Source organism: Anser anser (genome assembly GCF_964211835.1).
Source record: "Anser anser genome assembly, chromosome: 11".
NCBI lineage: Eukaryota > Metazoa > Chordata > Aves > Anseriformes > Anatidae > Anser > Anser anser.
The window spans coordinates 18415252-18441836 of record NC_139732.1 but is presented as its reverse complement, the minus strand read 5'-3'; the positions used below and the strand labels follow the sequence as shown (position 1 = coordinate 18441836).

Below are 26585 nucleotides of genomic sequence, written 5' to 3'. Positions count from 1 at the left end.
GTACCCGAGAGAATCTTCTACAACGGTGATGTGAAATTCCCTGTTACCTGAGGTCAAAAAAAAAAAAAATAAGGTATGTTTTCATTTTCATTAGCAATTTCTCGTATTTCGGGAGGGATGGTAATGTCACCGCTTTGTTTCCTGCTGCTCACAGGGAGCCGCGGTCAGAGCCCGGGAGCCACCGGCAGTCTCCCGGTGCAGCTTCCAGGCTTTTGGATGAGGCTGGCTTTCAGGTGCTTACAAGAAGCGTTTTGCAGTGATTGGGCTTTGTACTTTTGTCAGGCAGGCAGCTCTCCCATGTCCCACAACTCATATATAATCCTTTGCGAATGTTTTCTTTCTTCAAGCGCTAGCGTTTCAGACATCAGCTATGGGGAATAAGGATGGGTCTTCTGAAGGTCTCCTTCAGATCTTGATGAAAATCATGAGGCTGTGTTAGGTAACTTCTGTACTCCCAATTTACAATAGAGTCTAATTCACAGCACTACTTTCCTCGTCAAACTCATGTTCATTCAGTCCGTCAACATAGACTAAAAAATATGCCGCTAACAAAAATGTGGGGATTAAATGTTCGGTCCCTTTCCCTGCTAGATACAAGCAGGCACTTTTTTTTTTTTTTCTCCACATGGAATCTGATTTTTATTGACCTCAACTGTAAAAAAATACTAAATGGCTTAAATGAGCTTCAAGGTTGCAATGACAGAGATTCCTGCCTGAATTTTGTTATGAAAACTCCTATTTTAGTTAAGAATACACCCTACCACACTTTGATCAAACATCATGTGCTACTATAAAACAGTATTTTATTAGCTCATGTAATGAGCTTTTATTAAAAAATATTTAAAATATGAGTGAGAATGGGGAAGAGGTAGCCAGAGCTCTAGATTTACACCAAATAGGATAGAAAGGAGTTTTTGTTGGTGTACAGCCTGCAGGAGTGGGCTCCTCAAGGAGCCATTTCATTGAAGGGGCAGCTCCTGTTTGTCACCTTCGTTCTCATTGTAATGGCTGCAATTGCAATAATCAGAGAGGAAGCCTTTCCTGTTTCCTGTAATTTATGTATGTGATTATTAGATATATATAAATCATACAAGTGATACGAATTCATGTTATCCATATATTAAAAAAAAAAAAAAAAGCAAAAGCTTTTTCCCTGGTGTGCACTTGTGATCTTGGGACTTGCTTAACCTGCTGCTCTCCAGGACAATTCATTGCTCCTTCCTTCCAATATTTTGTGGTTACCCTGTCACAGATGATAGGATAAAACAGCAGCAAAATCTGTTACTTTTAAGCAAATAGCTGTCGGGTCTCGGAAGAGTTAACGAACTTTTATGGCAAGGTTCAGACAGATCTGACCCCTATGGTAATATTTCATCTAAGGTTACTGTTGGGAGAGAAATCAAATTTCAGCTGCGAGCATGATTGACAGGTGAAAGCAAGAAAGAGAAAGACATCTGGTCAGATGGGGCATTTGGGAAGGAGAAGGACAATTCAGGGAAGTGTCTCTGTGATATTAGGAATAATAAGCTCAGCTATGAAGACTCCAATACTCCACACTCTCTGGAGGCGCGCTCCATGGAGATGTTCATTGCTATTCATGGAGGTGCTTTGATTAAGGGGATTTCAGCCTGCACATTTCTGGTAGTGGACAGTGGTCTCCACGGTCTAACCGAGTAACTTGATTACTTTGAACAAATTATGTTATTTCTGGCATACTTTTAGCATTTCAAGGCAATTCCCTTTACAAATGTGACCGGAGCATTTGGCGGGTGCTGGTTAGGATGTCCTCACCATAATTTCCCCCTCGTGTCTAATGGCAGCAGGATTTGCAGCCACCGAGGATACATTGCGGTATTTCATAAGGCCAGTATTATTTTCCAAGGGCCATGTGCTGGCCAGTTCCATGTGCAAGACTCCCAGTAGCCCTGGCAAACATCCCTCCCAGTACATATGTAACCCCAGATGTGTTTGGTACCTATTTTATCCGACTTCAGTATGTTTTGTTTGGTGCAGAAGAGCTTTTCTGTCTTCCAACATCCTGGAACCAGCCCGAGTATTTCCTGATTGGCGTGATAATGTTGGAAAGCAGAATTTGGTTCTGACACATAAACTACAGCCTAGCTTTCTCTTAAAAATGAAGTGCAGGAGAAGAAATCTGGTGGTTTTTATCACTGTGTGTAACTTTTAATGTTTTGGTTTTCAAGACAAAGCCAGGGTCTCTGAAGGGCTTTGGTAATGCTCCAAGGGCAGGACGTGGAAATGATGGACCCTGGGATCTAAACTGCTCCCTGCCTCCATCCCAGGTGAAAGAAAAGGTCCTGGCCCCACCACAGCTTTGGTAAAAGCCCCACTGAATTCACAGGCCCCAGATTTCCACCAGCACGTGAATGTCTACGAGCCAAGTCATACTAATAAAAAGCAAGATATGAATTTATCAGTCAGTAGCTGTGCTGTGAGCTCCCTGGATGGATGCTGCTATCTGGGAGTAAAAGTGGATCCCCCCCAACCCCTCCCCAGTATAGCTTAAGCTGCTTTCAAAATAAAAAAATAAAATAAACCCATCCACTTTTACTCTGGAGTAGGAGTGTCCACCCTGGGAATGGGTAGCACTGCGGTATATTTTACTACATAATTCCCCCATCTGGATGAGCCCTAAAACTAAGGAGAGAATAAGGAGCAGTAAAGAACAGAAATATATTTTCTGTTCCTTTTTCTGTTTACCTCTAAGACCTTTCACACAAGGGAAATCATGACAATCCTAAAGTATATATTTGCTTACTTTTCACTGCTATTCCTGCATTTGCACATGCATTTTTTAAAGAGATTTGTGTTTTGTACAAGACCTTTTGCGTTCTCATGTTTTTCAAGTGTATTTTTGATGTACAACCGAGTCTGACTGTTGTTTGTGGCATCATATTTCATTTCATGGCCACAGCCTGTGATGTCAAAGCTGCCTGACGTCCCTGCAAGTAGACCTCAAGTTTTATTCTAAGACCATATATCTGATAAGACCATATATATCTGATAAAATTGAAAATTAAAGTCAAAAACTGTAAAAACAATCAAGTTTCTTTGTGTGTGAGTGAGTTATTTTTAACTTTCCATTGTTGAGTTAGCCGTCCCTTTAAAATGTCTTTATGTTTTGAGCCTGATATCGAGAGAACTTCCATGAAATATTATTGGCAAGTTTCCCATTGCAGTCAATGGGAGCCTTGTACGTATTTTTCAAGCAGATGTGCTATATTAAGTCTAAATGAGAATCTTTTATTTCAAATGGGAGGCAACATGCTGTTCTTGCTAAGAAATTGATAGTAACATATCTCCCTTCATTTTCTCTTCCCAAACATACTCTGTACAATTTGCTGGTCATTTTACATAAGTAAAAAACCTGTTCTCTAGTATTTAAAAACAAACATATAAACAAACAAACCAAAGAGAGAGAGAGAAAATAGAAACTTTCACAATGTCTCACACTCCTTTCTAGCTTATTCCTGAGAAAGTGAATTATGAAAATATCGTGAATCTTTATGAGCAAAGAAAAAGTAAAGTGCATGACATATTTGACAGTTTTTACTCCCCCAAAATTCCCAGTAAAATCAATTTAATAGTTTTCCTTGTGTTTAAAATAAACTCTAAAACATTTTTCCACTGATGTGGCTTTAGCTTTTGTTTAATTCTAATAGAGGATTTTAAGTTAACTGCTACAAAAACCGAAATATTTTTAAAACCTCTCTTTTGGATTTCCTAATTTGTGCCACTTACGAAATGACTCACACTGTACCAAAATACAGGAGATTGATGAGACAGGAAAAGTACTGATTTAACGTCCCATGTGTAAAATTACTTCTCAGGCTTCCACATATAGTCCTGATGTTTAGAGAGTGCAGAAATCGGGAGCTGGGAGTTACAGCCTGACTCACTTGTGAGACTTTGACCCAGTTCTTTGACTCTAGATTCAGCAAAATACTGCAGCACTTTAAACTTGTTATCTTAGGTGTCTTCTAAAGGTCTGTTACCGTTGATCTCTTTATATCTCAGTTTACACAGTTATAAACCCAGATAATTAATTCTTACCTTCTAGGCTTTTGTGAGAGTTAAAAAACAGCTACAATGCTCCTGGAAGCCTTCTAATGAAGGCCGGTGTGGTGGAGTGCTCGCTGTTTGCCTTACTTCGTGTCCTAGGGCAAAAAACGCACGGGGCTGCCACCGGCACGAGCCCCATCCACCACTCCCGGGGGTGGGGGGGGCAGGTGCTCCCGCAGCAGCGCTTGTGATGTCTGTAGGACTTGGGACTTCTGTCGGGGTGAGAAACCCCCTACACAGGTCAGGCACTCTGGGAGCAGGTGATTTTCTGAATGAAGAACAACTCAGCTGGATCCGTTGAAATGTAAGCAAATCATAGTTCAGTGATGTGCCCCTCCCCACCCCTTAAATACGAAGTATACATCCTAAAATCCTATATGTACACACATACACACATATATGGAATAACTGTTGTGCATCTGCAAGGTATCTAGAGGTCCCATTGTCCTTGTAATTCCTCGGTGCCATTACATTCATTTACCCAGGTTCAAGCCATTATCATTCAGCAGCGGTGCAGCCTTGTTTTCTTTAGTCCCCACGTTATTAGTCTCCCTCCTACTCTCTAACCCCCCCGGATCTGTAATGGAGTCCTCAGCTCTAAATTTGCTAGTCATAAAGATTTTTGCTTGAAATGTTCCAAAAATGCTGGGGGGTGGGAGGGTGGGGGGAGATAAATAAATAAATAAGAAAGCCTATGAGCAACACGCTGTGCCATGCTCGAGCATTGCACTTCTCCGGGAAAGATAATAAAGATATTAGCACTCATATAATTTCAGATAGGAAATGAAACCAGACATGAAAGAAACACTAGCTCCAGCTGTTGAGTGGGAATCAAACTAGCTCTGGGAATTACAGGTACTGTCACTGGAGACAGCCCGACTTCTGAGAAATGACCTCAGGTGTAGGAACTTGCTGTGGCCCCTTGCAGATATTAACACCTAATTAACAATCTGCAAGAGCATCCTACATCTTAATCACCAGTGAGGTGAGAATGACAACCGAAGGAGTAGAAGGAGAAGGGGAATGGTAATTTTTCCTCTGCACGCATCATCTAATAACCATGGTTATTCAGATGCAGCTAAATGCGATTTCCTTTTAGTCATTTCTGTCTATTGGAAGGCGCAGTAAGTTCATTTGCTAGCAGGTAGGCAGCGGAGGTGAGAATTGAATTGATCTGAGATATTCTGAAAAATTGACCCAGAGGTCATTCGTAGTTTAAATTGGGAAGCAAGGCTGAGTTTATGTCTTCCCTTTCTTCTTTCCCCTCTGTCTGCTCCCCCTCTTTTTGTGTTTCCAGGCATGTTATTCTGTATTGTGTAATTATTTAAACATACTCTGGTGGTGGGGAACCTTGTTCTCTCAAAGTTAATCAAAATAAAGAGAGCTTTTGTTAGCAGTGATAGGTAATTAAATAGCTGGCTTCATGTTGTGCAGAGGTATTGTGCTGGCTTATTGACATCTGAGAGCCGGGCTCCCCAGCCCTTCTGCACACAAACAAGCTTGCCGAAGTCACCGAGATTAAGGCCTGGGCTAAATTAAGCAAATTTGCTCCGCACGCTGTGCTGCACCACCGATATTCCCTTGGCACAAATTCCTGGCAGCTGGGATGCTTGGCAGGACTGCGGAGCGGGGACCGGCCCCGGCCCTGGGGATGCTGAGTGCTGCAGGAGCATGGTGAGAGGCAGCACAAATGGTTAGGTGGGGATGAGAGTCCTACATTGGGACAGGACCGGGTAGAGGCTGGGTTGGGTCTCCTGTGAAGGAGGGCTGCTCCCCAGGGGGCTGGATTTTAACAGGAGAAAATCATGTCAATTATTTTCTGCATGCCTGCTACTTTCTGTCTGTCGTATTAACCAGGAGCAGTCACAAGTGTGGATGGGAACAACCCACTTTTCCCATCTTCAACTGCAATATTGGACATCTAGGGCCATGGTCTGCTCCAATCTACTTGGTGTAAGTGGTCAGAAGAGCAGGGAGGCTGACGGAGAGGCTCCGGGCTTAGACCCGTGCCAGAAAGCTGGTGCTGGTAGCAATCAAGCAAGAAATAGTGGGCCAGATTTGCTCAGTCAAAGGCGAGAGCAGCTCTCATGCGCTCCACGGAGGCGCTCCAGATTGCTGCTGCACCGTGTGGGCAGGAGCCAGAGGAGCTTTAGTGCGACGCCTGCTCGCGGGGCTTTACCTGCGCTCCTTGGCTGGGCAACCGAGTTGAGAAGAGAGGCAGGCAGGGATCAGGGAGCGAGGAATGTACACAGGTACATGCTGCAGACCTCGTTCAGCATCTGCTCTACCTGCAGCATGCCCTCTCTGTGCTCAGGAAGGATCTATTTCCATATCACTCAGACCCAAATTATACTCTAATAAGGAGAGAAAGGAAAAGCGAAGAAAACATTATATCAACCAGTCGGCTTTTGTGGCAACTCCCATCATTTTCTCTCCAATGACATGAGATAATCTCTATGTTTTCTGTTACGCTCATTTCTTCAACTCTTTTAGCTTTGTTTTCACATGTTGGCCTTGCACTAAAAAATCTAACTTGACATCTTGTGTCTTCTCAGCTAAAAAGGTATCAGTTCCTGGACTTAATGTCAGCTGTTCCCAGATCAAAGGCAAGAAACATAAAAGTTGACATATATTATTTATTTCATGGTTTACATCAACGATGTTTCTCTCTACCCTTTTTTGTTATTATTGCTGATGTTTTGCCCATAATGTTGTGCTCGCTGCTCGAAAGTGTTTGTCCCCTACAGACAAATATTCATATTAATGTAATCCATCAGCAGTTAACAAATGCCAGCTCACTTCGGCATTTCCCGCACACCCAAAACTCCCATTGTTTTTGCAGGAATCTTTGGGTGTGAGAAGAATGCAGGATCAGGGCCCTGGGTGGTGATTTCGGAGCTGGCGACTCTCTCCCCCAGCCCAAGCAATGCCCTGGGTCGGCTGGAGCAGCAGCTCAGCTGGCTGGCGCAGGGAGTGGGAGATGGTGCATTCCCTTCCTGCATTGTGAGCGCTGCAGAGGCGAGAAAAATGCCAGGCTTTGAGGGGAGCAAAAGCTCAAATAAAAACTCTTTTTTCATTTTCTTTTTTATTTTTTTTCCTTTGTTCCTACCTTTTCCCATCTTTCTCGCCTGCCTTCGGAGTTCAGAGCAAGCCATGCAGTGTCTGGCTTAGGGCTGTAGTCAGAAAATCATGAGATTGGTCAGAAATGCCTGTGCATCCCTCTTACCACTCCGGATAGTGTAAAACTTTCCTTTTTGTTTTCTCTTTGTCAACAACTGTGGCAGGTTTTGCTTCCCGAGTTGCAGAATCAGACAAAGCGCTGAGTCTGATTTTGCCCCCTACCCTCCCACAAGCTATTTTTTTCTGCAACGAAAATAATAACGGTTAAGAAAGATCCTTGGGATTTTTGTTGTTGTTGTTGTTTTCTTTTGTTTAGTTTGGTTTTATTCTAAAGCTTGCTGACAATTGTCAAATGTTCATTCTAGCAAAGAAGTGCTCTGAGGGTACAGCCCCTCTATACAGCCGACAGGAGTCATTTGCAGCTCTCCTTAGAGCTCAGCTATTCGGAGAATGTGTGTCAATTTACTGTTTCTTTAAAATTTAATTGGGATCAGGCAATCGAGTGTCTCCAAATTTTTGCCTCTTCAGGCTGGCAATAAAGCCACTTATAATTTATAATCAAAGTTTGGTATCGTTAAACTAAACTGTAAAACCGACTTCAGGGTTTCGGTTGTAAAATAAATATACGATAAATATTGCAATGGGGCTTGAGTAGCACAGCTAACAACAGCACAGTGACTGCATATATATATATATATATATCTGTGTGTGTGTGTGTACATACAGTTCCAAAGGTAAGATCTAAATAACAGATAACTGGATGTATTCTTTCTTGGTGGAACCGAAGCTAAGATAGATTTATAGCACAAGTAGTTATTTTAAATGCAAAATGAAGTGTTAATTTATTAAAGTCATTTATGCATCTACATTATTTTTATGTCTTTATTTATATTTTTCTGTACTATGGAGCAATGTAGTATTCATCCTGGGTTTTTCTGTCTGTTGACTGTAGCACTCCTTTGCTTAGATTTTTTTCTAACAAGGCAGCTCATTTAGAAAGAAATGTTTATGTGAAGTGCTTGTCAGTTGGCATTTTTACTGGTGTGCTAACCCAAAGGTAAAATATAAAGGCACGTCTTTTCCTTGCTGGCTTGTTGCTACTAGAAGGGTTCCTCCCTTGTTAGCTTGATAAATAATTTTACTAGCGGGAATCTGCTGAATTTTTATGCTTGCTGTCTATTTTCTGCTTGCTGCAAATAAATTCCAGCACTCAGAGGGCACTAAAACCCCAAACACATGGTATTTTCCCATTTTGTTGCTGGTTGCCTAAAATATTTATTTCATCTTGTGTTTTTAATTAAATCTTAAAAAAATAAAAAAATAAAAAAAAAGAAAGAAAAGGAAAAATCCCTTAAATTTTTTGATTATTTCCAAATGAAAGTTTTAGTCCAGATTGTACTTAATGTAAAGTCTTGAATTTAAATAACACGGTATCACAGGTAAACTAAATGGGTAGTTTTAAATCAGTCATCACTCCAACTACCTAATGGTTTTCAGATTAAGTGTGAGGATTATTTATTGATGTATGATCCGGTCAAGCATTTCTTATAATTTATTATATACTAGTTTTCCCAGCTTGCAATCAAGAAAGCTAATTTAATTTGTGAAATAAATACTCCACTTCTGAGAGAAAATGCACCAAAAAACTTCGTTATGCATTGCCATAACATATACGTCAGAAAAAAGTTTGAAAGAAATTAAACTGGAGAAGCTAAAGTAGAAGAGGCATTGGTTTACTTTTTTTTTTTTTTTTTTTTTTTTCCTAAAAGGGACTATTTTGCAGTTACTGAAGCTTTACATAATTTAAAATTCAATTTAATTCAAGCAAGCAAGAACCTACCGGGAAGCCTCTCCTTCCCCCATGGCAAACTGGGTGCTGGTGGGCGCACGGCACTGGTGCGTGGCTGAAGGCTCGCTTTTTGGTACAGCAGGTCGCTGCTTAGCATCACACTTCCCTGGGTTTGGGGGGCTTCACAGACTTGGTTTGGGGGGCTTCGCAGACTTGGGCCCATTTGGGAGCTGGTTTTTCTCTCTTGGGATGTAGACGTGCAAAGGCAGCTTTTGCAAGGCTTTTTTTCAGTAATGTCAGTGTTTAGATTTGCCTCTGACTCTTGTGCATGAAGATGGCAGAAGGTCAGGCTTTGTGTTCATAACAGGATCCCTGTGGCTCCTGCGGGGCAGTCCCAAATCTCCAGTCACAGATGCCCCCAGCATCGCGCCCTCTCCCCTCTGCACAGTCCACCAGGTAAGCAGCTACACGTCCTGGTGCACTGGCTGGGTTACAGTGGTGAAAGAAAACGATGGTAAAAATCCCGTCCCTTCCACCTCCTAGAGTGACATTTCTGTGCCAGATGTTGAATCTGGGCATTGTGGTCTTGCTGCATTTCCCTGTACGTGAACAGGCGCCAGGAGCACCCTCAACAGAAGAGCAAAGCACCAGTCTCATCCCTGCTGAGAAAAGCCAGGTATCACGTGCTGCCCGGTCATTCCCTCAAACAGCAGAGAGCCACATACCCGTGAAGATGCCAGGGAAATCCAGCAAAATTTTTAGAATTATTTGCATATTTTTAGCACAATTCATCTCAAAGCAATCCTCCAACTTTGACCCAAATTCTTGCATTCTTACACCAACCACCCTGCCATCTGTGTACTAATTAGCATAAGAAGTAGGTGACTGATCAGAACAGTGGAGACGGATGCTGTGGTCTGGCTGCCCTGCGGACACCAGCCTTTTTGTTTACATGAGCACAACCCAGATCAAGTAAACGGGAAGGAATAATACGCCAGCACTGAACAGATAAGGAAAAACCTTGGGCAGTGGGGAAAATTACCCTTGGGGGCTCCGCTGTATAAAATCATAAATGAAACAGGGTTGCAAGAAATCTCGAGAGGCTATGTAATCCGTCCCTGTGCCGTGAGGCAGGGTCAGACAGGCTGCATTATCCCTGACAGATATTTGCATAGCCTGGTTTTGAAGACCCCCCTGGAGAGCGTGCAGCCTCCCCGGTGACTCCCTCACAGACCTTGGCTCCTGTCGCTGCTCAGAAACCTTTCCCCTTGTCTAACCAGAGGAGCTTTCCTGTGGTGCAGGTCCCTTACGCCTTGTCCTGGTCACCCAGAACAGCGTACGCCTTTCCTCTTTGCACTGACCCTTTGCATATTTGACGGCTGTTGTTATGGCTTGCTGCAGCCTCCTTTTCTCTAGACTAAACAACACCGGGCTTTTTGGTCTTTTTTCATAGGTTATGGTCATGACTTTGCTATTTAATATCTCCTCTGAAGAGTCCACATACAGTAAACTTGCTGGAATTCAATTTACCTGTGCTGAAAAGGACTGTTAGGATGCTGCCTGGAGGCTTTACAACATCTGAAAGGGGAATAATTTAATTCTTACGCTGATATTTTTTCTTCTGCGGGACGGAGGGCAGGGAGCGTTTCTTTACCTATGTGCGTTAACCACAGTCTCCCCGTGAGTTTACCCCTGTAACAGGAATACATTAGTGCAATGTACAGCCAGAACTTACTGACAGGCACTGGGAAGTGTGTTTTAAATAATGGTAAATTATAATGTTGATGTTTTGTAATTTCACATATAAAAAAGAAAGGGGGATAGGATGCAGGCTCTTCATAGTTGCAGGTACACATCCAAGGTGCTACTTGAAGATTGTGTCATGAATTTCACTGGTTTCATTAGCAGCTCAGGTGGCATTGTCAATCAGATCTAGCATTTCAAAAGCTGCCAGCTTCAGTGTAGCTTTCGGTAGACCCCATTTCTTCTTTGTGGCAGAAGGAAGTTCTCCCCAAATGCCACCGATGATGTTGGGCCAAAGAGGATTTTTCAGCCATCTGCACAGGCCTGGGCTTTGCTGTAGGCTCTAAGTTGCTTTTAAAAAGTTGGAGGTGACATTAGGGCCCATTCAAGGAGTATTCACTTTGTTCCTTAGAAAAATGAGAGGAAATGGAGCCTGCTAACTCTGCTTTCCTCATTGTCTTCTGGTGCCGTGCCTGGGAGTTTTGTATGGAGATGTCCTGGAACAAAACAAAGGTATTTACTTGCAAGAAAATATTTTCCAGGGACTTTTCTTCTATGAATCCCACTGAAAGAGCCGTTTCATCCAAAAGTATAAACTTCATGTACACACTGAAAATGTATGCTGAATCAGGAAAAAAAAAAAAAAGGCAACTAAAAGTTAGACATTTTAGCCCAAGCATTTCAAAACTCTAAAGAAAGATCTCACTGAGAAATATTTGTGAAGCTCAGTTCTGTAGGAAGTAAAATGGTGGTGACCTTGCTGAGCCATCGGCTCAAATCAGAGACGTAGCAGAAGTGAAAATATATGCTTCCTTCTCTAAAGAATGGAACTGAGGACCCATTTGTACCATGGGGAAGAAGAGAGAGAAAAAAATATATTGTCTTCCTTTAAGTAGTTCATTTTTCTTTACAAAGTGATTAATGCATTACTATAGCAAATTTATTGTCTAGCCTGATTACCATTGCATAATAAATCTAAACAGCTGTGACTGTCATGGTGATAAGGCTGGCATGATTTTTTCTCTCTTAAAAAGGGTTTATAAGTTAAGCTTAACTTTCAGCTTTCTGCATTTCTGGGATAAAATTTATTCTGGCCATTATAGCTCTATCTATTTGAAACTGCACCAAAAGGAAATAAGTTGCTCAAAAGGGTGGTATATTATTGGGAGAGTTTTACCTTCATTCAATTTGCAAAAGAAACTGAGCATCAGCATTAAAATGAAAATGGAGTTCAGGAGAAAATAGTAACTCAGTTGTTGGGAAAAAAAAAAAAGTTGTAACATTTAAAAGGGACTTTTCAAATATCAAGGATGGACAACCCAATTAAATTAACTGCATTGTATTCACGGCTGTTAACACCTTGGGCTCAGCTTTTCTCAGGCTACCAGAGTTGGCTGAGGCCTTGTCTATGCCTGGAGGAGACTTGCAGGGAGCTGTGGGAAGAAGTGCTTGTGACTAATTAGAGCTATTTTCTCTGAATCCCAGGGAAATTGGTACTCCAGATTTAGTGCTGTGAACATGCTGAACTGAGGGCCTAAGCGAGCACTGGGCTCGGGAAGGTTCTCTTGGCCACGTGGCATTACCGCTGCTCAGGCTCCACTCAACCCTGTCAGTTTGGACATACAGATCAGCTGTTTCTTTCTTTTTCCTTCCCTCTCTTTTCATTTTGTAGTAAGGTGATACGCACACAAGAAGGTGGTAAAGGCAACAGTCTCTTCTCTATGCTTTAAAAACCCTGTGTTACTTCTTTACAAAGGAGGTATCTCCATCTCCTGTCTCTAAGGACTTCTTGCCTCACCGACTTCTTGTGTCCATGGGTATATTCTTCATGGCCATGGTGGGAAGCGATCCCACGTGGTGGTGTTGAGGTGGCTGGAAGACCTCTTTCACATTCCAGTACCTGAGTGACACCATGCCCATTCACAGTCCTCAAAGCTTGATTTGGGCTGGTGATACTGGGGTTGGGATGGATTTCTGGGGAACTGAATTCAGCCTCTGAAAAAATACAAGGCTTGCAGCCAGGACTGGCACTAGATGGTAGCTTATTTTCAAAAAGTTGAGTGTCTTTGCCTGATTTTAAGTCCCTGGACTCTTGGCATTTTCTTTCTAATTCTTTCACCTTTTTTTTTTGAGTTTTCCAATGAAGGGTTCAAAAGGTCTCTATTTAGATAGGAATTACTTAAAAAAAAAAAAGTTCTCAGTACAATCTGGTACCATCAAACATCATGAAGGAAAAAAGAACGAAACAAAAAAAAATAAAGATTTTATGCAGGCATTCAAGGGTTCATGCACTCCCCCCCGTGTATATTGAACATCTTGAAAATAAACCAGCATGTTTCAAAAAGGAAGATAGATGTGTCTGTTCAAATAGGCCTTGCACTTGGAATTGGTGCCTCTGGTTGTTAAACAGAATCCTTGTTTAACATCCTCATTAAGAACTGTGACTTGCCACCAGTTTTATGAAGATCAACTCATTTACTTTTAAAGTAAATTAAAGCAAATTTCTCTGTGGTGACAAGTCAATAAAACAATGGAAGGTTCAAGTTTTTCAATCACCCAACATCTGCTCCTTGTTGGGCTGTAGATGTAAATGCCCTGGGTATGGCAATAGGTGAAAGAGTGAGAGCCAATAGCTGTGCTGTTTTTTTTTTTATTATTATTTTTTTTCTTTTTCCAAATAGCACTGTAAGCACTGTCCATTTTTGGAAGGCTAATTCTGTAGTTTCCTGTGACAGCACATTCAGAGCTTCATTGACATGGGAGCGGTGGCAGGTGATGGCTCTGACTCCGAGTGTTGTTGCTGGAAGCACAGTAAGCTGTTGCAGAGCGATGTACGTGGTGAGCCGCTTCTCAGAAGCCCAGTCAGCACAAACGAGATCCCCGTCTTCTGTCCGAGCCACCCACACCACCAGCAAACACCTTTGAAGCAGAGGGTACATGGATGCTTTGTGAGCAGCGGTGGGAACTAGGTTGTACAAAACCTCATTGAAACCACTTCCACATTGTACCCACGCTCAACCTGTTTGTCTTGAAACGTCGTCTCAGAGAGAAGGCAGCAGATGAAAAACAAAGTATTAGACCCATTTTGTGTTTCAACAAGTGCAGGATGCAAACTGCAAAGTGTTTGTTTTACATGTTCTGGAGGATTTGGCATTTCATGGTGTGAGAATTGGCTCCCTGCTGTGTGAAGTATTTCAGTGTGGATTTGCGCTGTGTGGGAAATGCTGGCATAGTGGAAAAGAGAGGGGGAAGCTCTGCTGGGAAAGCAAGAGTGGGCTGGATATTATTCACGTGGGGCAGAAGCCTGTACTATCTCAAGGGGACGGTTTGTCTTGGACAGGGTAGAATTGACTTTTGGAGTGGTAGAGGAGGACAGGAAGTTGTTATTGGATGTGTGTGGAAACGAGGGATCTCAGATAATTTTAGAGATGTAAAAAAGTTCAGCTAAAGTCCAGAGATTTTTCTGGCTCAGACAATCCCACCCTTTGAAATGCTCCCAGATATATGGTTATGGACTCCATCTTTTGAAGTGTATGTAGGCCTTTCACCTTATAGTGTCTTCTTCTGAGTCTTCAGGTTCAAGACCTTTGGCAGGAGTGGTTTACCCTCAGACAGATCTTCATGGGGCCAGGAAATGGGCTGCTCTGCTTTATGGGAAACGGGTAACTACGTCTCACCACATTCAAGGTACCTGTCTGTGGGGAGCAGGTGACTTCTCCTGTGCTAGGTCGTCTCAAAAAGTGCTGAGAAATTCTTCACATGTTTCTGTGATGCTGTGCTAAATTTTATAATACTCGAGTACAGCGATTCATTGAGCAATTCTGAAATCTGTTTTCTCCAAAAGATGAGCAATATTGTACAATGTTGTAGTTGTATCACCATATAAAATAAATAAATAAAATGCTGTACAAGGTTTTGTATAGGAAAAGGAATAGTAGCATTTAGTCCATCCTAAGAATTTTTTGTAGTTGCCTTCTATTATATTGGCACTTATTGCAGCTCAATAACTGAGCATGGGAAGGCATCATTTTAAATAACTTTCTGTGATTTCTCCTTGTCCACATAAAGTGATGCCACACCCAGTCAATGGAGGAGGCAGATGAGTCACCCAGCTAAGATGCAGCTTTCTGGGGTATGTTGCTCATAAGCTGTCATACAGAAAAGAGGTGACAATGTTTGTACATTGGTGTACAGGTTCCCCCTAAATCCCAATCCTGGCACTAGCAACCCCTGCCATCCTTTTTATTATTATGGTTCTATCAGTTTTGCAGGGCCAGAAGTAGGGACTCACATCCTCAGCTCTGACCTTGGCATCTCCATGTAGTATTTCTCTACAACTCTGCACACTCCTTACTCCCAGGGCCAGTTGTGCAGAGAGAGGGCAGAGAGCTGTGTGGTTCTCAGAGCCAGCTGCTGCCCGCTGTGTGCTGCTCTTTCTCTTTCTCAAATCAAACTCTCACTAAACCCACTAGAAAAGCTTCTTTTGACTTTGGTGGCCATTGTCCTGAGCTGTTACCAGAAACATGAAATAGGTGTGTTAAAGCACAAATGGATTTTCCTCAAAGGCAGCCTTTTTTTGTGAGTAGCCGAGCATCTTCTGCTGTATGAGAAGCACTCTCAATTTCTGTTGGATTCACTGGGAGCTTTGGTGATCAGATCCTGCTGGGAGGTGCTCAGCCTTTGGCAGGATAGGGCTCTTTTTTGTTATGAACCATTCAGGAAGCTAATGCTGAAACATATTCATGTAACTGTTTGAATGCCCAGGTCATACAGTTTATAGAGATCCGCTCAGAGGTGAGTGTGAAATAGTAATGCCTTGTACTTCCTGAGTGCCTTTCATCTTTCCAAATATTTATTAATTAGCCCTCAAAACACCCCTGTGAGGCAGATAAGAGATGGATGGATACAGCTCCTTTCACGCACCGGTGGAATCAAGCAGCTGTCTGACTGTATAAAACAGCATTGCCCACAGTTTGGGGCAGATTAGGAAGTAGATAACAAACCTCTCTCTTGTTGGTGCAGAAAGAGTTTAGCTAGGCAGAATTTAATTACCTCTGCTGGAACTTGGCCAGTCAGTCAAGGCTCACCTCACTCCTTTCATTGCGTTCAACGTGGAGTCTGTAACTCCATTGGTTTTGTCCCACTCAGAGGATGACCCCTTGCTCCACACAGTTGCCCCATGTCTGAATCCATTCTGGGTTCACTGTGCAGCAGGACCTGACCTGCTTTGGCCACCTGGTGAAATCTTTTGGGGTAGCAGCACAAGCTGGCCTTGGTGACAGTCCCTCACCTTTATACCAGGATTTCCCCGTCCCAAAGGGGACTTGGGTTAGACCAACCTGATCCTGCAGCAAAGGGCCAAGAAAGGTGTTTCAGTGTGAGACCTGCTGTTCTGAAGGGGCAGGTTTAGAAAGTGAGCTCTTCTTTATGCTTTAGCTAAAGCCTCTGTTTTATTTTTAGGGGAAAAAAAATGATCTTTGATCTGTCCAGTTTGAAAGTATGGCCAAAAATGTGCACCTTGGACTGGCTTCAGTGGGTGTAGACCTGGGACCAGACATCTCCCTCCTGTGGCTCTGCACATGTCTTATTTCCCCAGAGATTTGCCCCTGTGCATTTTATCATGGCAAGAGAAGTCCTGTACCTTATTCTGAGATTCCCTCTTTTGCATCCCTGGGGCAATCGGAGCCGCAGAGCTCAAATTCCCTTCTGTTTGCTTTTGCAGCGTGTGATTCTAGAGCATAAAAGCTTTGAAGCTAGAACTCAAATTCTACCTATTTTGTCTTAATGCTTTTTAAAAAATCTCCAGACTCTCTTTAAAGCTTCAGAGAGTGCAATTTATTGTAAAACTACAGTTACTGTATTTTATGTCCACTGTAATTGCTTGTTTCATCTAATTCAGATTATACTCGTGTATAACAAGGAATAGGTCCAGATAGAAAGAGATGAATTATTAATCAAGAAAGTTTTGGAATTAAGATTTTAAACATACAAACTAGATATATGTGCAATATTTAGAAATAGATCTGAAAGAGCTTATGCAATGTGCTTTAATCAAATCCTGAAAAGAAAATGACTAATACATCAAATCTTGAAAAGAAATTGACCAATAAATCAAATCTGGAAATGGAAGTGACAGATAAATCAGGTCTAAAAAAGCAAACAATCAATATATCAAATTCATGGTGTGTTTATTAAAGCAAAGGATCGCTTGTATGTGGCTGACTCTACATGCTAAAATCATACAATTAAACACTTGAAATCCTTCAAAAACAAATTATGTGTGCAGGTGTACACACACACACCTTTCTATATGTTCACAAAGTAAACACTTGGCCCTCTTTGCGGTGTTTTGAGCCACACTACCAGCACATAGTATTTGCTTAAGTCTCTGGATGTGCCTCAGTATGAAGTCTCACCATTTCAATAGCCACATGTTTCTAGACCCGAACACCTTATTATTCCAAGTCTTTCAAAAATGTTAATTATTAGTATAGCCCAGATTTTAAAAATGATGAGACGTGCCTCATTCTGAAAGCTTTCTGCTTTTGTTTTCTGATTGTAATGGTACACTAGCAGCAACACAAACTCCTTTGGCTAATTGAAAGGATTTTGATAGACAGCTTGAGCCCAAAGCATATTTTCAAGATCAAGACTATAAAAATCTCACTATGGAAAAATCATCATTTGCCTCACTGACTTTGATTTACATCTATGTTACAGAGCCATGAAATTTAAAATAAGATGACCTAAATTGTCCTATAATAATGTGGGCATGAATGTATACTCCTGGTGGCAGAGTTTCTCTGTCACTATACCAAATGAAATCTAGTTTTTAGTGCCAATCAGTTAGGCGTCATTAACCCTTTAAGAATGTTATTAGCATTCTCACAAAGCTTTTCATCATGTAACAAATGTTTTCAGACTAAACTTGTCGAGGTCAAAGAATCCAAGCCAGTAAGATTTAGGACTTTTTTGTCCTCTGAAATAATATGGGTACACTCTTCATCATGCCAAGTATAAATTATTAATAATGGTTTTAAAAAGCTTGCAAAAATGCAGAAATTAGATTAAAAAACAACATTTCCTAAGCTATTCCCAATTTATACTGGAAATATATGCTCCCTCCTCATCCTTTTTTTTTTTTTTTGCTATATAGTAGAAAAATTGCTCTGTACATGAATCGTCCAGGATCCAGGAATGAAAATTGCTTTGCGTTTGCTATTACATTATGGTGTTCTCCATTCTGTTTTTTTTTCTTTTTTCTTTTTTTTTTTTCCTCAGTTCATGTTGTTCTTTTTGCAATAAGTGTATGTTTGAATTGAATTGAAGAGTAGCATATTAAAGAACTGGTTTTCATAGCTGTTTATGTCCTTTCATCCAAAGAAGTGTGAGAAAAGCAATCAAGGTTTCAGATTGACATGCTAAAGCAAGAACTATCAGAGAAAGCATCTTGCCATTGGAGTGTTGAATATTTGCATACCCAGTTTGTTTGAATTAGTCCTGACTAAACCAAGGTATTTATAGAACTAGCTTCAGCCTGTGGTCAGGCCTTTAAAGATGAACTGATTTAGTTTCAGGTAAAGTAATTATTAATCTGTTCCCCCAGCTTTATGCCTCTGAGTATGTCAAAATGTAGCATCTATAACCCTGACTCAGTGCATTATTCAGACTTTCCATCACTCTGTTTTTCAACAGATGGCATCTAGGTGACTTGCAGTCTTACGAGTGGGATTGATGATGTGAAATAGAGGAGCTTAAAAAGTAATTGCAGAGACAGGAGGAAAAATTACAAATTAATATCACTGTAGGAAATGGAACGCAGCCTCACACGGATGTGAGATTCTCAATCGTTAGCTCTCACATCAAAAGTGTTGTCTGATTTGTATTTATTGCAGTATAAATAAAGTGAGGTAGGCAGTGGCATTGTATTCAGTAATTTCTCTTGCAGGCATTTGGGATGAGCTTCCCATGAAAGGAAAGTGAGTAACAAGCTGCATGACTAGGTGCTCTTCTGCTCACAGAGAGCACCGCATCCTTCAGTGAGGACTTGGGAAAGGGCTTGCTTGTGCAGCTCAAATAAAACATCCTGTGGTTTTTCGTTCTAAAGAGTTCACGTTAACGTTTTGCTGATGAATCGACGTGGCCCACGAAACAACCTGGGTGACTCACTGGGAAACTCAGTGTGAACGTGTGTGAATTCAGGCGGAGTGAACAATTTTAAGGGAAGGAGGAGAACTTATAAAATCAAGGGTACAGTTTACACGAATTCCTGAAAGATATGTTTGAGTGCTATCTATGAATCTAAGCGTTATTTCTAATAGATGGAGTAATAATACAGGGAGTAATTTCTCAATGAAAAGAGCAGTGGCAGTGGTGGCATAAGGGGTCAACACCACGGGCTACATCACCACCACTGCTAAAGATCAACAGAAATACATCACCACATTTTGGCTAGGACATAGTTTAAAGCACCACTTTCTGTCTTAGCTTAGCTCTGACATGCCAGCTCCACATAAATCCTGTATCATCAGCAAGCAGAGATTCATAGTCACCTCCAGGTAATCCGTGCTGGGACTCTGACACAAATTCCCATGGGAATGCATTCATCTGGCTTTGCTGGCCGTGTGTTAGCACTGTGGTGCAGGGATGGTTTTGTAAGAAAGCACGTGCACGATAGGTGATTTGTTCTCTCCAGCGCCAGCTAGCTCTGCTGCTTTTTTGGACCCCAAGCCCCACAGAAATAAAACCTTAAGTTGATCTCCAGCCTCCATGATTTCAGTGCGACTCAGGTATGTGTGTCTAAGTATGGACTTTAACGAACACTCTAATGAATCGGGACCTATGTTCCCATCTTAGTAAGACTAATACTCAGGAATGAAGAGTTTATTTGTTTCTCTGTCCTAGTGGAATCCTGCTTGACCTAATACATTTTACAGCTCTATGTAAATTCACAGTGATGTATGAAATACTTTTTCCAGTCATATACTGTCTTTGTCACTACCATCCCTAACCTTTATCTCTGTAGAAAAGAACGTTTAGAAAAGTACACTTAAAACTGCCTGCTAAAAACTTACTGCCTGAAAACACAGAAACTGTTTCAATTAGACCTTTTTTACGCTTACTGATCTTTAAAAAAAAATTGGGAATCATAAAAAAAAAAAATCTGAAGGTATCTCTGTTTTTCTTTTTATTTTATTTTATTTTATTTTATTTTATTTTATTTTATTTTATTTTATCATCTTTTTCCTACTTGAGAAAATGAAAGCAATGGCGTTAAAATGTGTGCACTGAAGAGGCGAGGCTTTTGTTCTGACAGCCTGTACATCGTGTTTCATCACAATGGAGTCTGAAATGGTAAAAGTTAGAATTTGATAAAACAACTGTTTGGGGTCTGTTCTCTTAAAGATTCCTGCATGAATTCAGAAAAAAAAAATCATGGAAATAGTATATGTATATATATATATTTAACCTTATGTAGCTATCAAGAAAATAAGAGCACAAAATGTATGGTTTATAGACTCTTTGAGATACTGTAAAGGCAGGAATCTTGCACTAATATTGTCACTGTTGAAATCAGCTTATTTGCTGCAGTTCTGTAATATTTAAGCATAACAAAGCATTTAATTTCAACCTTTCTCCACAAGAGAAAATAGTGTTTTTGAACTTTGATTAGTTTCTTGTTTTCTTCCATTTTCCATTTCTGCACTGTTTATGCATTTCCCAAACACTATGGAAATACCTGATAAAATGTAGATTTTTTACAATGTTTTTCAGAAGATTCCCTCCGTGTTGTTTAGCATGGCTGGCATGAAATGTATTGCCATCAGTTAGCAGGAGAGAAAGTTGCTTTCCTCATGTCAGCTGTTGAACAACTGGATGCAGAAATATGGGGAGTTTGGCTCTCCGTGATCTCTCCGTAATTTTCAAGTTCAGCTTCAGACCGCAGACCCTCAGCTAAGATTTGGCTAAGGACCCAGGCTTTGTGCTGCATGTCCTGCTCTTCCCTATCAGTCCCATGTCTCTGCTCAGGGGCAAGGACATTTCCTCTTCCCCACTTTAGAGACCTACCCCATCATGCAGGTCCAGAGTGCCAAGCACCTCCAAGCAGCAGAAAAGGCTAAATGCATCCAAGGCTGCTGGCTTTGAAAATTGAGGGCAGGTATTTTGAGAAGCGGAGCTGTGATGCTCAGCGGGAGCGGGAAGGCAGGAAAACTCATTTCTTCTGGCTGGTGTTAACACCTCGGGTGGAACGAGGGTCACAGGGGTCCCTCTGTTATCACCTCTCATCGAGAAAAGGGTGGCAGAGGTGGAAGGGGAATAAACCTGCTGTCCCCCTGGGATGACCCAGACCGGCAGGTTGGGGCCTCCCTGAAGTGGGGAAGAGCAGGCTCTGAATTTTGGGGAGGAAAGGGAAGGGGCTAGAGACGTCGAGGCGATCTCCGTGTATATTCTCAAAAAGCTTAGCAAAACAAAATAGAGAAAGAAAAGGCTCCAGCAGCAGGGAGTGAACGGCTGGAATTTCCTTAATATTAACTGAGCTTTAGGCAGCAAACCTTAACGTGGAGAATTATTTTTAATTAATAGCTTTTCCCCTACTTTAGAGCTCAGCGGGAGGATCTTCTTAGCATTGCACAAGGAGAGGAGATAGGAGCAGTCCTGGTTTTGTAACTGGTAACTATTTCAGGCCAACTGCATTGCCTGGAATAACTTTGTATTCAGTAAAAAGAACAAAATGTTACATCAAAAGATACCTCCTTCTGGTTCTTGGATTTAAATTGCCTCTCCAGATAAACCTGCAGCCTGGCCAGAAATGAGTTGATGGATTTTTGAGAGTCTCCTGGCCAAGTTATCCTCTCTCCCCCCAGTTCTCCCTCACCCCTGTGTTATCAGCGTGGCATCTGGCCCTGGGAGGTGACCTCGCGAGGATGCTGAGCGGCAGCAGCGCCCGCTCCCCAAACTAGCACAGATCCAGATGGAGAAGGAGGCAGGAAGGTGTTGTGAATTTGTATTACTTTAACACAATGGGTTTGTTCAGAGACAGTTTTCAGGCAATAAATGGCTCCTTTGTGTTACTTCCCTCCCCGTGGTAGCTTGCGAAGCTGTATATGTGCATATCATTTTGCCTGTGTATTAACAAGCAGGAAGGATCCCCAGCTCCGGCTGCCTTCAGGCTCGCTTCTCCTCCTCCTCCTCCTCCTTCTTCTCCTCCTCCGCACCCTCTCTTCCTCCCCAACTTCCAGCACCCCCTGCCCCGGAAAAAAAAAAAAAAAAAGGCAAAATAAGTAACGGGTTTAAAGGGCAAAAAATCCTTTCTTTTTGCTTCTCTTACTCTGAGGACTGTAAGAGGCTGTGCAGTGCATCTTTTTACGAGTGGCTTCCTGGGAGTTGGGACATTTGCTTGTTATACTGTGGCAGCGTAAGAGGGTGATCGTCATGGACTATAAAGTAACGGGAAGTCTCTCAGCCCCACCAGCTCGGTAATACAGTAGCTTGCTCACACAGGAGAGAGGGATTTATAGCGTTGCCTTGTATTTTTTAACATATTTTTTCTGTTTTTTATTTATAGCCTAGCCCAACAGCTCTGGCTTTGTCCCCTGTTTCCCTCCCCTCCTATCTCAATTCTGCCTGTTCCTTTTGGTGAACTGGAGTCCAAAAAGAAGTCAGTTCAGGTGGAGGAGCCTCACAGACAAAGGCTGAATGTTGAGGTGTCCATACCCCCCTTCCAAACCGTTCATGTTCTCTAAGCAGAATCAAATAGGGGATAAAAATTTGCTTTTGCAGGCTGTGGGGAAGGAGAGGATGGAGCTGGGGAGGAGAGGAAGTACTATGAAAAAGAGTTTATTTCTTGTTATCAAAGTTGTCAAGCTATTTTCCTTACGAGCTTTTGTTAAAGCCCACTGTCTTTCTCTCATTTAAATAAATATAATCTCCAAAGGAGCTCTGAGTTGCAGCTTTGCAAAGCAGTGGGGTGCAGTTCCCACTTATTAGCTGTCACTGAAGACCTGATGCAGTCGTGGCTGGGGCTGTAAGGGCCTTGATACTGTCAAAGTGAAGCAGCTGCGAGCTGGGGTGTGTGCCTGCCTTCCCCACCACCCTCACAAGGCAGGGTCCTGCGGCCGCTGGAGCTCCTGGGTGAGGCGGCATTCGTGGCGTGGCCACTCTCAGATGGGGCTGAAGCATTCGTAAACGCAAATATTGGATGAAAAGGGGAGATTGCAAATGATGTAGGCACTGCCTTAATGATTCAGCAGCTTTGGGGACAATTGTTAGCGTTGGAGCCGTGTCCCCAAATCCCTCCCCTTGCCAGGGAAACGGCTGGGTAGGCCTGCATGGTGCTGCTGACCATGGCTGGGGCGCTGGTGGTGTCTGCCCCCATTTCAGCAACTCCTGCGGAAGCTGCAGCAACGAGTTAACCATGCGGGGTCAAGAAGAGGACATCAAATATCATCAGCAGCTCTCTTAATCTTGGGTAGAGAATCCTCATTTGCTTGAGTGTGTACGCTGATCAAAGCCCGATAGGAGCTGGGGTGCCACACAGCTATTTCCCAGGCAGGTTCCACTCCCCCCGCCACTTAGGGGCAAAAAGGAAAAGCACCAGGAATTTGGAGTTATTGAAACTTTTCCGCTTGGGGTTCGGCAAATGGCCACGTCTGGAATCAACTGCACCTGACCAGCGCTTATACATGTTAACTATCAGCTAACATAATCTGAAGCCCTAGGAAAATAGGTTGTAGCACAGATGTAAGACACTGAAGGAAGACAGTAATTTTTTCCTGTAGATGGGAAATGCATATGTTGCCTCACTCACTTGTCATTACTGAAACTATAGGTAGGGACAAAAATAGAAACTACTGACAGCTTGATTTCTTCATGCTGGCACTGAGCTACAGCGGAGCTCTACAAGACCCTATAAATATGCAAGCGAAGGGAAATCCTACACAAGTGCTATCATACTGCTATAGGACTGAATAGAATTAGCTTTATTGCAACCAAACAGTATGGACAGAGTCTGCTTTTCAGAGCTTCCCTATCTAGCAAACAATGTAAAATGTGAACCAAAGGCAGCTAATCTGGCCTGTTCACTGGGAACAGTTCCAAAATATATTGTTGGAAATGACTAGAAAAAGCTTTGCACTGCAGCCCTTATGGTGCAGCCCTTTCTTCCTTTTAAAGTGAAATGTCCTTGTAGAAATTAAACACTGTAAAAAAAAAAAAAAAAAAAAGAGAGAGAGAGAAAGGGAGAGAGGAAAGGGAAAGGGATCACTGTGGCTTAACACACTTATTAAAATTTGTGGAGGATGCAGTGCGCATTGAAAACTACCCCCCTCCCCAAACCTAAACCAACAAAAACAAGCCAACCCCATGAATAGCTCTTCCCAGCTTCCTGCACATTGAATATGTATGTTAAAGGACAAGGAGCCAAGACTCGCTCTGTTTTGCTTTGCTTGGAATATTTTTGCTCGTTTGATATATGAAAGTCAGGGGCTATGCCAAGGAGAGGCTGGCGAGCTGGCCATTGCGGAGATTTCTGCTGATGGCTCACAGTGGTGTGCAAAAGCAATATGTATCCAACTGTGTAAACAATGCTTCCTGCACCTACTAGTAGGGTTCAAAAGGTTTGCGAGGCAAGGAGAGGAAAAGTGCTTCTGGGTCTGTGAGCAGAGGGGAGGGAGGGAGCCCAGTCACTGCCCGGGCTCGGGATGTGCCAGCAGCCAGGGGAACAGGAGGCAGGCACAATTCAGGGACCCCCAAAATCAGAGTTGTCTCCTTAAATGTGGGCTCCTGGAAGTTTTCATCTTTATTCTTTCATATTTTTCTCATCAGAAGAGGCAATTTGTGCCATCCTGTGAGCCCTGCCAAGTATGCCTCCTCTCAAGGGCTCCGTAATCCTCTTACTTTCATTCACATCTCCAAAGCAGCCACATCTCCCGTTTTTCTAAGCTGCTGCGGTAAGTTTTCTTCACCATTTAGCTGCTCTCGCTTCTTTTGCAGAGGTGGCAGCTGATGGCGAGCCCTTTCCTCCTTGTTAGAAGTGAGCAGTGTACACAGCTCCAGAGCAAACACTCCTATCTTCCTCCTGCTTCAAGCAAAAGCCTTGACCCCCATGCCAGTGGAAGTGAAACATTTCCAAAACACACAGGCGACTGGAGATGCGTCTATGTTTAAACCCATCCAATTTAAACACGGTTATCCAGGAAACCATGACCAGAAGATGACTAGTCCCCGACAAGAGGTTTAACTCAATAATGATCTGTTGGCCAACTCACATGTTATTGTTTTATTGTCCGTCCTGTGAAGCTCTTAGCTCCTAGCATGCATGATAATAAAAATCCCACAGAAGTTTAAATTAGAGTGAGGCTCAGGGATCAGGCTTAGCTGTGATCTGAGGTCATGGACTCTCATATCAAATCATGTCACCTTCATTAATAACTGAACCATTGACCCTGAAACTTGAGCAGCTTTCCTCTGTCATTCCTCCAATTTCCTAAAATCTGGAGTTTTTATTCTGAGAGCTACAGACTCTTAAGGGGCAGTGATTCCCGCAGGGTTTGATCCTGTCCTCCTCCTTTTTGCTTCTAAGCTGGTTCTTGGCTTTTCCCACTTCAGTGTATTCTGCCCCCAGTTGCTCTGTGTAGCTCGAGCCATGCAAACAGCAGGATGTGGGGCGAAGGCAGGCTGGGGGGTGCCAGGGGTGGTGGCAGCAAGGTGGGGAGCTGAGGAGGCCCCCTGCCCATGGAGGGGTGTGGGATGCTCAGGGAGGGGCTTTGCTTTATACACAAACGGTGAAAAGGCACAAGGGTTGCATTTCCTGTGCACGTTTTGATGATCTTTTCTTCTTGTTTAGAGAGCTGAGTTTTCTAAATCGGTCTGATTGCTGTCAGTATTTGTAGGGACAGACCCACTATTTCCCCACGCTGTCCCACACACCAGGCTCGCCTCCACCCCCTCCCCAAAAGATCTCTCCAGAGTTGCTAGAAGTGGAGAGAGCACTGCTTTAATTTTCTGTTGTCTTGCCAAGTTAGAATGGGATTAAATGCTCTCAAGGTCTCTGGACTATCACTTTACCCAAAACATCCATCCCAAGCATTCAAAGAGGCATAGAGACTCTGCACAGCTATTTATTTTAAATGCCTTATTAAAATTTCATGAAAACAGGAAGTCAGGGGAAAAGAATACATTGCAAGAACGACGAAATTCAGGGCTTTGTCAATTTTAGTTCAACAACACACAACAATGAAGAAAAAAACCCCAACCAGCGCGTTCAATTGTAAGTAAGGGATATTTTCACAATCGTACTGAGGCCACTAATAGCATAATTTGTCATTGGCTGGGGAGTTCATGAACTAAGAATGAAACTGTGTTTTTTTTGCTTAACTTATTACACAATTTTGATTGTTTAGAAATTGTCACCTTAAGGTAACCTAAAGCTGCTGTAGTTAAATGCCACAAACATTAGGATTTTTTTTGATACTCCGTTGTTTTTTTTCTCTCTCAGCAGTATAAATATTGCAATACCACATCCTACCAGTGCTGCAGCTCTTCTGCCTGGTATCTTTCTTGCTTTTCCATTCTTAAGTATATCTAATCATCAGAATAAATGGGGGGCAGGAACCAAAGCCTGATTTTTCTGAATATTGATTAAGTGCAAAGGATCCTCATGGTTTGTCTACTAGAGAGCATTTTTCCTGGACATAGCTTATGCCCTTCGTTGATGAAGAAATACATTCTTTGCTGAAAATACACGAATCAGAAGCACTGCTTAGAGAGGCTTCATTATGAAAGGATTTAAAGTTTGGACTGAAGACCATTGAAGCCTTGTCATTGTAGACTTTGGGTGGCAGGACTCCTG

General features: G+C 42.4%; 1 protein-coding gene across 27 annotated transcripts in view; it reads left to right on the top strand.

Annotated features, from left to right (window-relative positions):
- The window catches only part of MAF (MAF bZIP transcription factor), a 211466-nt gene that overhangs the window by 12727 nt on the left and 172154 nt on the right, over positions 1-26585 (top strand). For 4 of the 27 annotated variants that reach the window (XR_014589020.1, XM_083851644.1, XM_083851643.1 and 1 more), the window contains one exon: positions 1-73. Coding sequence is in view for 4 of the 27 variants with exons in the window: in XM_083851644.1 (XP_083707770.1) it covers positions 1-34 (34 nt within the window). In the remaining 23 variants the exon portion in view is untranslated. The other 23 variants (XR_014589021.1, XM_083851645.1, XR_014588999.1 and 20 more) reach the window with 22 other exon arrangements.